The sequence below is a fragment of the Procambarus clarkii genome, chromosome 94 (genome assembly GCF_040958095.1).
Source record: "Procambarus clarkii isolate CNS0578487 chromosome 94, FALCON_Pclarkii_2.0, whole genome shotgun sequence".
Taxonomy (NCBI): domain Eukaryota; kingdom Metazoa; phylum Arthropoda; class Malacostraca; order Decapoda; family Cambaridae; genus Procambarus; species Procambarus clarkii.
The window spans coordinates 3,577,809-3,589,454 of record NC_091243.1 but is presented as its reverse complement, the minus strand read 5'-3'; the positions used below and the strand labels follow the sequence as shown (position 1 = coordinate 3,589,454).

Genomic DNA, 11,646 nt, shown 5'->3' with positions numbered 1-11,646 from the left:
TTAAAAAAATACGTACTGAATTTATTTACTTTATTTATGTTTAAAATTCACATTAGGAAAGTGTTCTAAAATAAGACTGTATAGAAGATCAATCACAGGGCTTAACCGGCTTTAATCTAACACTTAAAGTATGAGCCTTAACCAGCTTGAAACCAGCAATACCTTTGACCAGCTTAACAGAAAGGAAACATTTACCAGCGCAAACACTGCAGCACATCATATGTCACTTTTAACTTTCTCTTTTTTACATATCGAAATAAACATAAAATAATTTACATCCCCATTGAGTTATCATTCCTCACAGGCCTCTGTAAGGAAGAGGAGGGGGGGGCGTTAGTTTTCGTTCGAAGGACTTTTCTGATATTAACATCAATGTTAAAGGCACTGACAAACATATCACTTTCAAGAATTAAAGAAAGTACAATGCTACCAATATTCGTTGGGAATGCCTACCTGATTGCAAGCCCAATCACTTGGGCTGGACGGTAGAACGACGGTCTCGCTTCATGCAGATCGGCGTTCAATCCCCGACCGTCCAAGTGGTTGGGCACCATTCCTTACCCACTCCCCCGTCCCATCCCAATCCCTTATCCTCATCCCTTCCAAGTGCTATATAGTCGTAATAGCTTAGTGTTTTCTCCTCATAATTCCCTCCCTCCCTCCAGCTGAAGAAGAAATACCTGATTGTTAACAGCAGTCCGTAGACACTAGACTCAATGGGACTGAACTCCCGCACCGACGTCATTGACTATTCTTGCCATCTTTCCTCCGGGTTCCACTGATTTTCTCTGCGTTCCACCGAGTTCCTCGGGGTTCCACTGAGTTCCTCTGGGTTTCTCTGGGTTCCACTTGGTTCCAGTGAGTTTCTCTGGGTTTCAGTGAGTTCCTCTGGGTTCCTCTGGGTTCTACTGAGTTCCTCTGGGTTCTACTGAGTTCCTCTGGGTTCCGTTGAGTTCCTCTGTGTTCTGCTTAGTGTCTCTGGGTTCTGCTGAGTTCCTCTGGGTTCCATTGAGTTCCTCTGGGTTCCAGTAAGTTCCTTTGGGTTCCACTGATTTCCACTACGTTCCTCTGAGTTCCACTGTTTTCCCCTTGCTTCCACTGATTTCCTCTGAGTTCAACTGAGTTACACTGAGTTCATGTGGGTTCCGGTGGGTTCCACTGAGTTCCTGTGTGTTCCACTTAGTTCCTACGCGTTTCACTTAGTTCCTCTGGGTTTCACTGAGATTTACTGAGTTCCTCTTGACTCCACTGGGTTCCAGTGAGTTCCTGTGGGTTTACCATAGTTCCATTGTGTTCCTCCGAGTTCTACTGGTTTTGTATACAATTTTAATTTGTCCTCGGGCTAGGCTCATTCCAAGGCTGCCAACCTTGAAAGACGTAATCGTCCATTTTAACACAATGCGTATTTAATATTCATTTTTTCCCATATTGAAATTATTATTATTATATACTAGAATTTGTTTTATAGGCAGACTTTTAAGTTAGGTTAAACATTCTGTTGGCAATTATTTGTCTTTGCAGTACGCGAATGAAACATAGGTGCGAGTCGAGCAGAGGAGGACGTACATGAATCACTGTTTCAATATAATACATAGATCATACAACCGGTTCTCCTCATCATAGGCGAAATGATCATTAATCTAACCACAAACATCCCCTCCCCCACCCGTCCCGTCTCCCTGTTTTAAAATTAAAAATGGTTTACACACACAACTCGGCTAATGATGTTCGAACATTTCTCGAATATTGCTTTGCTTACGCCGCTCTGTTCGAATCGCAAAGCGGTAAATGTTTCACCCATGTATTACAACTACCAGCCCGTTCTCATTAACAAACACTAAATGCTCGTTAATCCAGCAGCTAAACCCTTTCTTTATATATGAAAAAGGGTTTACACACGACTCACAACTGATGAAGTATGTACTTTTCTCGAACAGTGCCTCGATCACGTCCTCTGCTCGAATCACAACTCTGTTGAGGCTTCACCAACGTACTACAAACACAAATAATCACCAACAGGATCTTAAACACCTTTCCAAGCCTTCAGTACGCATAGTTCTGCTTAGAGCTTTAATATAATCATATTAATATACTATTAAATAAGAAGAAACGTATTTTTAATACTCAATTCATTAACATTTTTGTATGATTCTTGAGGGGAAGGATACGGCCTTTAACGAGCTTGACCTGAGGACAAGTTGCGTCCTCAGTTGTGAGTCGTATGTAAAGTATTTTTTTCATTCACAAAGAGTGAGTTTGGTGGGTGGATAACGTGCATTTGACTTTTGTTGATGAATACAAGTTGACAGTTTTTAAGCTGGAAACCCATTGCTAAATCACCCTATAAGGCCATGACTGGATGAAAATAGCCTTTGACCTCTACACTAAAAAAAAAAAAAAACTGAGTAGACATAATACATTCCACAACAGTTACCCACATCAAATCATTTGACATTTCGCTAACCTCAGCCTGAAAGTGGTTGATCTTCTCATAGCTACAGTCGTGTTGACATTGCTGACCGCAATTTAATTATGAAAATATTTGTGTTCTCTGTCTCTCCCTGTTTCACCTATTCTCTCCCGCTCTCTCCCAATCTGTCCCTCTTTCTGCCTGCCTGTCCCTCTTTCTGCCTGCCTGTCCCTCTTTCTGCCTGCCTGTCTCTGTTTCTTTCTGTCTTTCCCTGTCCCTACCTGTCTCTTCTTTATCTCACCTTGTTTCACCCTGTACCGCTCTTTCGCTGAATATTGTTCTCTCCCTGTTTCTCCTATTTTCACCCTGTCTCTCCCTTTCTCTCCCACTCTTCTACCTGTCCCTAAGTGACTTTTTCAGTCTCTTCCTCCCGTCCCTCCTTGTCTCTCCCTGTCTCTTTTCTCACTCTCTCCCTGTTATTTCCCGTCTCTCTCTCTTCCTGTTTTCTCCCGTCTCTGTATATCCGTATTTCTCCCTGTCATTCCTTGTCTCTGTCCGTATATCCCGGTTTGTTTCCTCCGCTCCCTGTCTCCCGCAATTCTCCACTATTTCTCCGTTTTTCTCACATTTATTCGATATTTCCGTCTCTCATAGGTTCATCCTGTCTCTACTGTCTCGCCTAGTCTTTCCATGTCTTTATCTGTCCTTATCGCAGCTGAACTCTGACCCCGTGTCAGAGTTCACACCCCGCTCGACATCAAGACTTATACCAAAAGGGATGCTACTGATCTGGCTCTCCGTCTGACTAATTAAACTACATTAATAAATAAATAACATTTCTGTTTTATAATTCTCTCTTCCTATATCTCCCCCATCTTTACTCTTCTCTTTCTATATTCTATATTAGTTCTCTAAGAATAATAAGACTCCGATGAGGGTTTGCAGCAACACTACGCTTTTCTAACAACCCCACACTACCCTTCCCTCACAACCCCACACTACCCTTCCCACACAATCCCACACTACCCTTCCCTCACAACCCCACACTACCCTTCCCTCACAACCCCACACTACCCTTCCCACACAACCCCACACTACCCTTCCCTCACAACCCCACACTATACCCTTCCCTCACAACCCCACACTACCCTTCCCTCACAACCCCACACTACCCTTCCCTCACAACCCCACACTATACCCTTCCCTCACAACCCCACACTACCCTTGCCTCACAACCCCACACTACCCTCCCCTCACAACCCCACAGGCAAGAGACTCCACCAGGCAGGTGTATTCAGGTGAAAACAGATATCCTTCTGGTCCCGCCACACTCGACACACCAACTTACTAATTAAATTAACCCAGCTTAATGCCCTATTTTGCGCCGTCGGGGCAAAAACCCCGCCAACACAAGGCTGCATCAGGTAATTAGCCTGTCAGGTGCTGGAGACGGCAGGTGGGAGGGAAGGGGGGGGGGGGTAGATGAGGTGGGGTGGGGGGTGTCAGTATGAGTGAGGTCGGTAGGGTATGAGGCTGAGTAACTCTCGGAGTCCTCATGGGTAAAGGTTGAGAGCATGGTCACCCCACAATCTTTACAATAGACACGTTAGAGTCAGATGTGAAAGGGGAGAATAGGTCTTTTTGTTCGGTACTTCAAAAGTTCAGCAGTGAAGAGAGAGGGTGAGGAAGACAGAGTGAGGGGAGATGAGTGAAGAAGAGGAGAGGGTTAAGGAATAAGGGAGATGTGGGTGGTAGAGAGCCGGATATGTATAATATAAGGATACAGATATAAGGATAAAACAGGGGAATAGTGTTGTCTGGATGGATAACTGAGAATATCATCTAAACCTGTCCACGCCCGACTAGTTAGTCCTGATAGCATCACCGCATCCAGTCTTTGTTGCCAGGGATCACTTGAACATGATGAGTGGTGGACACTCAACCTGCTCCGACCATTCATCAACCACAACCCTGAGAGATCATCAACAAGAGCCCCAACCACTTAACAATGAGCAGCGACTACTGAACATCCCCAGAACCGAAGACCCAACATCCAGACCAGACCCAATCATCGACCAGCCTAGACAATGCATCAGCCACACCTGACCACTCATCAACCAACCCGACCAATCGGCCACCAGTTCTTATATATTACCTCACGGAGCCGAATGACCTTACTCATTCGGTCATTCGATCCTCAGTGAGTTGACGAGCTTGCTGTCGCTGACAGTTGATAAGCCAGCTATCATTGACAGTTGATGAGCCAGCTGTCACTGACAGTTGATAAGCCTGTTGTCTATGACAGTTGAAGTACCAGTTGTCTCTGACAGTTGACTTACCAGCTATCGCTGACAACAAGAAGCGCTGTCACTTGCTGTTAATATTCAATGGACATTGATGTGGAGAAGATCCAATGTTAACACACACATATATACTATCTGTCCAAAATATGGCTTAAAACGTAGATTAAAGTCAGTGATGAAGTCGAAAGTAAAAGCTTTGTGGCGGCTTAAACCAAGAGAATACAAGATAAGGGGCAGCATTAACAGATATGTGATAACTGCTGTGTTTGATTTTCAAATAAAATCAATAAGTTCATTTGTCACCCATTATATTTCTAATGTATTGTTTTGTTAAAGGAGATAACACAAGTATACCACAAGAGCATGCGTGTGTTTGTGTGTGTGTGTGTGTGTGTGTGTGTGTACTCCCCTATTTGTGCTTGAGGGGTTGAGCTCTGGCTCTTTGGTCACGATTCTCAACTGTCAAGCAACTGGTGTATAGATTCCTGAGCCTAATGGGCTCTGTCATAACTACATTTTAAATTGTGTATGGAGTCTGCCCCTACCACACCACTACTTAATGCATTCCAATTGTTAACAACTCTGACACTGAAACACACCCACACACACACACACACACACACGCACACACACACACACACACACACACACACACACACACACACACACACACACACACACACACACACACACACACACACACACACACACACACACACACACACACACACACACACACACACACACACACACACACACACACACACACACAAGGGGTTTGGTAGCTGAGCGGACAGCGCGCAGGATTTGTAATTCTGTGGGTTCGATTTCCGGACCAGGCGGAAACAAATGGGCAAAGTTTCTTTCACTCTTATGCCCTTGTTACCTAGCAGTAAATAGGTACCTGGGAGTTAGACAGCTGTTACGGAGCTGCTTCCTGGGTGTGTGTGTGGGGGGGGGGGAATAAATTAGTAGTTAGTTACATACAGTTGATTGACAGTTGAGAGGCGGGCCGAAAGAGCAGAGCTTAACCCCCGCAAGAACTAGGTGAATATAACTAGGTGTGTGTGTGTGTGTGTATGTATATGTGTATGTGTATGTGTATGTGTGTACTCACCTATATGTACTCACCTATATGTGCTTGCAGGATCGAGCATTGACTCTTGGATCCCGCCTTTCTAGCTATCGGTTGTTTACAGCAATGACTCCTGTCCCATTTCCCTATCATACCTAGTTTTAAAAGTATGAATAGTATTTGCTTCCACAACCTGTTCCCCAAGTGCATTCCATTTTTCTACTACTCTCACGCTAAAAGAAAACTTCCTAACATCTCTGTGACTCATCTGAGTTTCCAGTTTCCACCCATGTCCCCTCGTTCTGTTATTGTTACGTGTGAACATTTGATCTATTTCCACTTTGTCAATTCCCCTGAGTATTTTATATGTCCCTATCATATCTCCTCTCTCCCTTCTTTTCTCTAGTGTCGTAAGGTTCAGTTCCTTCAGCCGCTCTTCATATCCCATCCCTCGTAGCTCTGGGACAAGCCTCGTCGCAAACCTCTGAACCTTCTCCAGTTTCTTTATGTGTTTCTTCAGGTGGGGGCTCCATGATGGCGCGGCATACTCTAAGACGGGTCTCACGTAGGCAGTGTAAAGCGCCCTAAAAGCTTCCTCATTTAGGTTTCTGAATGAAGTTCTAATTTTCGCCAGTGTAGAGTACGCTGCTGTCGTTATCCTATTTATATGTGCCTCAGGAGTTAGATTAGGTGTCACATCCACTCCCAGGTCTCTTTCTCGAATCGTTACAGGTAGGCTGTTCCCCTTCATTGTGTACTGTCCCTTTGGTCTCCTGTCACCTGATCCCATTTCCATAACTTTACATTTACTGGTGTTAAACTCCAGTAGCCATTTCTCTGACCATCTCTGCAGCCTGTTTAAGTCCTCTTGGAGGATCCTACAATCCTCGTCTGTCACAACTCTTCTCATTAATTTTGCGTCATCTGCAAACATCGACATGTATGATTCCACTCCTGTAAACATATCATTTACGTAAATTAGAAAGAGGATTGGTCCCAGCACCGATCCTTGAGGTACTCCACTTGTTACTGTTCGCCAGTCCGACTTTTCGCCCCTTACCATTACCCTCTGGCTCCTTCCTGTTAGGTAGTTCTTCACCCATACTAGGGCCTTTCCGCTTACTCCTGCCTGCCTCCCAAGTTTGTATAGCAGTCTCATGTGCGGTACCGTATCAAAGGCCTTTTGAAAGTCAAGAAATATGCAGTCTGCCCAGCCTTCTCTGTCCTGCCTTATCCTTGTTACTTTATCATAGAATTCTAAAAGGTTTGTTAGGCATGATTTCCCTGTCCAGAACCCATGTTGGTGCTTGTTTACAAACCCAATGCTCTCCAGGTGCTCAACAAGTCTTAGCCTAATTATTCTTTCAAGTATTTTGCAGGGGATGCTTGTCAGTGATACGGGTCTGTAGTTAAGTGCCTCCTCCCTATCCCCCTTTTTGAAAATCGGTACGACATTTGCCTCCTTCCAGCAAACCTTCCTTGTTTACTAACTACTTTTTTTTTTTTTTTTTTTTTTTTTTTTTTTTTTTTTTTTTAATTTCCCACCCCACACACCCACACACACCCCAGGAAGCAGCCCGTGACAGCTGACTAACTCCCAGGTACCTATTTACTGCTAGGTAACAGGGGCACTTAGGGTGAAAGAAACTTTGCCCATTTGTTTCTGCCTCGTGCGGGAATCGCACCCGCGCCACAGAATTACGAGTCCTGCGCGCTATCCACCAGGCTACGAGGCCCCCCGCCTCGTGTGTGTGTGTGTGTGTGTGTGTGTGTGTGTGTGTGTGTGTGTGTGTGTGTGTGTGTGTGTGTGTGTGTGTGTGTGTGTGTGTGTGTGTGTGTGTGTGTGTGTGTGTGGGTGTGTGTGTGTGTGTGTGTGTGTGTGTAATAAAATATAACCATAATGTTTCTTCTTTGTCAAAGAATTTCGTATTGATTCAAACGCTTGCCCAAGTTTTGATCCAGGAAATCTTTGATGCGTACTTTGATCCAGCTTTTTATATGGTGTAAATAAACTCAGAACCTACTTGCACTCTTATTAATGAATTGCTGAATGAATTCATAAACAACACCTAGTTACTAATGTTCCAGCCCATAGTTAATTTATATATATATATATATATATATGTCGTACCTAGTAGCCAGAACGTACTTCTCAGCCTACTATGCAAGGCCCGATTTGCCTAATAAGCCAAGTTTTCCTGAATTAATATATTTTCTCAATTTTTTTTTCTTATGAAATGATAAAGCTACCCATTTCATTATGTATGAGGTCAATTTTTTTTATTGGAGTTAAAATTAACGTAGATATATGACCGAACCTAACCAACCCTACCTAACCTAACCTAACCTAACCTATCTTTACAGGTTAGGTTAGGTTAGGTAGCCGAAAAAGTTAGGTTAGGTTAGGTTAGGTAGGTTAGGTAGTCGAAAAAACATTAATTCATGAAAACTTGGCTTATTAGGCAAATCGGGCCTTGCATAGTAGGCTGAGAAGTGCGTTCCGGCTACTAGGTACGACATATATATATATATATATATATATATATATATATATATATATATATATATATATATATATATATATATATATATATATATATATATATATATATAATCTAATTTTCCTTTATAAATGATTTTTATTGTAAAAAAAATTGGAGTAACTATAGGTAACCCTTCTTTCTCCGGTTTATATTACCACTTAGTATTAGGAGTTATATTAAACATCCCATTTAAGTAGAATTTTGTGTCCTAATGTTGTAAGCTTTCACCCCATAGTGAAAGTTTTCTTTCACTAAATGAACTATGGGGTTCAGGAACTTAACTCCATAGTTCATTTAGCTAACCAAGTGACAATCTTTTGAAGCTAGTTACACAATTGTTAATGTTATATATACATGTACATATATATATATATATATATATATATATATATATATATATATATATATATATATATATATATATATATATATATATATATATATATATATATATATATATATATATATATATATATATAATCATACAAATACATATACACATCGATAATCTTTTGTATCAAGTAGTCCAAAAAGAGGCCCACAACAGTCACTATACAAGGCACTTTGCATCTATGGTGAGTCACACAGTTACTAGTCTTGTTCCACACCCACCCAACTGAGCAACAGCTTTACAGTCATGCATGCATTACCTACAGTAAGCAAAGTTTTTAATTCTTCGTTAAGATTCCTGGCAGTATATCATAATGAATAAAGTACTTACACATTTCTTGAGCTCCACTGATAGTGTTATCGCTGAATTCCGCGATTTTTTTTTATATTCCTTTATGGTCCAGTAAAAAAACAGATTATACCAGAGTGCATGCTGGCTGTTTGTAGATAGTTGGCATTGTTTGATATGTAGAGCTTTGCCGAAGTCTAATCTTCTGTTGCCTTTGTACCTGTCGAATATTTCAGTGTTGTTGGTCAAGATATCTCTCCGATGATGATCTGGATGTATTTAAAAATGATGCGTGTTTTGATGTTTATAATTTGTCACGTGTCTAGAAAGAGTTGTTGCTGTTTTGCCTATGTATTGACATCGTTGGGGCTGACGGTCCCCAAATCATCCAATTGCTGGGCGCGATAAGGAGTGTTGCCTGTAGGTTATACTTTCAGTTCTTTCCAATATACTTTCGTGTGTGAAAGCAAGTTTGTACCATTAAAATATTAAAACCATGTACCAGCTTCATTGGCAAAGACAAATGTTTCCATACCTCAAGTTACTTTTTATTTTCAAGATTACAAGATTACTTTTTCCTGTCAGACCTAAACAAATAAACTTTATTAACATAGAATTTGACAATAGCAGTTCCCCACATCTATGAAGTTGCTAACATCGACTTTTATCACACGGAAAATGATAATACTGAATCGAGCTCCTGAAAACTTGACAAAGTTTGTTTGTCACACCTTAAAACTTAACAATGCCTTTTCCACTCAAAACTTGGCACGAGCCACTCCTGACAACTTGCGAGGATCCTGTTTTGTCGCAGTAAATCCCAATGTAACTTTGGACTTGGTTCTTGCAGAAGAACTGAACCGTTAATCTCGCTAAGTGTAAAGCTTGCGCCTTGCTCCAGTGTTTCTCCCTCACTCATCTGGTGTACATACACTCTCCTACATCTCCTGACTACTCCATCTCCAGACTCCTCCATCTCCAGACTCCTCCATCTCCAGACTCCTCCATCTCCAGACTCCTCCATCTCCAGACTCCTCCTTTCTCTCTTCACATCATCCTTTTACACTCGCCACGCTCATCACATTCACACTTTTAACACATTTCTGTTCTACTTTCACGACACGTCTCTCTTCTACACTACCACAATTCCATTCCACTCCAAAGTCTGTCGACTTCATTCTAGTCCACCCCACCCTTCTCCACCTCACACTCTCCACCTCAAACTCTCCCCCACACATTATCTTCTACACTCTCAACCCCAACCTACTCCACAACATCCCTCGCCACCCCTAACCCTATTTATTCCAACTCACACTACCATAACCCACTCTCTACCCCCCCCCCCTCTTCCCCTAAGACTCTGAAGTATGCGGCTCCTCCCACTTCTACCTATCGTGTTATCGTGGCCATTCTTCCCAGATAACAACATGCTCACATTTCTCCCCAGCTGGGCACTCAACAGCCTTCCTAAGTCCCATCTCTCCCGCACACTCTTCACTATTGACCCTCGGGGTTATCTCTGTGATTTTAAGTCCCCCCGTCTAACGTTATCATTTTCTGTGAAGTCTTGGAAGGTTTATGGAGGCTTTTATCCAGCTCTTTATGCCAGCCTATAAATTTAAAGTTCTATTTTCTCTTTAAAAGCCTAAACATGGCTTCCACCTTTTCTTGGTATTCTTAAAAGTCTGAATATACCACCCTCATTTCCACGCCGCTCTGTGCTTCCAACTCAGAGTAAGTCTTACTTTTCTTTGGTTTTTCTTAAGGCTAATGGAATTTCTTGTTATTCCTACCTAAAAAGCTACTCATTCCCTTCCATCTACCTCAAGTAAGTGTTTCTTCTCCACCTCTTTATACCCAGTGAGGCATTAATATTGCCTGTTTCCTCTGTGCCCTTTCTTTGTCTTGTGTGCTCCATGCACCTCGTTCATATTTCTGGGGTGTCCCATTTCCCTTCATGCTGGTAATCCTGGAGAACTCTGCCGCGCCACAAGTGTCGACATAAGGGCGCTAAGCCGCCATCTTCCACTACCGCATAAGCCACTCCAATCCTTCATAACATGATTAACGTCAGGCTCCCGTCTAGTTCTGCATCTTTCTTGCTGTTGATGTTGCTGATACGGCTGCTATTCCTGCTCTTCCTGCTGCTGTTGTTACTGCTGCTGCAACGGCTTCTATGCCTGCTCTTCTTGCTGCTGCTGCTGCTGCTGCTGCTGCTGCTGCCGTTGCTGCTACAGCTGCTATGCCTGCTCTTCTTGCTGTTGTTGCTGGTACGGCTGCTATGCCTGCTCTTCTTGCTGCCGTTGCTGCTATTGCTGCTATGCCTGCTCCTCTTGCTGTTGTTGCTGGTACGGCTGCATCTGCTACTGCTACGAATTGTCCAAGACCCTCGCATAATTGTTAATATAAGATTTTATTGTTTACTTGAAATTGGAAATTTCCGGGATATATTCAGGAAGAATAGTTAAGACAAGCGAGAAGCACATTTTGTTTGGTCGATTATATTAGCTTAATTCCACTCCAGGTTGTCAAAACCAAACTATTCCATTAATAGAGCTGAAAAAACAATATTTTCTGCTGTAACTGAAAATAGCAACTTTTCTAGTTAACGACGATAAGACATTATGATACTTGGT

General features: G+C 42.5%; 1 protein-coding gene across 1 annotated transcript; it reads right to left on the bottom strand.

The window, feature by feature from the left end:
* Positions 1–11,063: 11,063 nt before the first annotated feature.
* On the bottom strand, positions 11,064–11,405 carry LOC138359965 (uncharacterized). Its single transcript, XM_069319840.1, has one exon. The coding sequence runs from the start codon at positions 11,403–11,405 to the stop codon at positions 11,064–11,066; it is 342 nt and encodes a 113-aa protein (XP_069175941.1).
* Between the last annotated feature and the right edge of the window lie 241 nt (positions 11,406–11,646).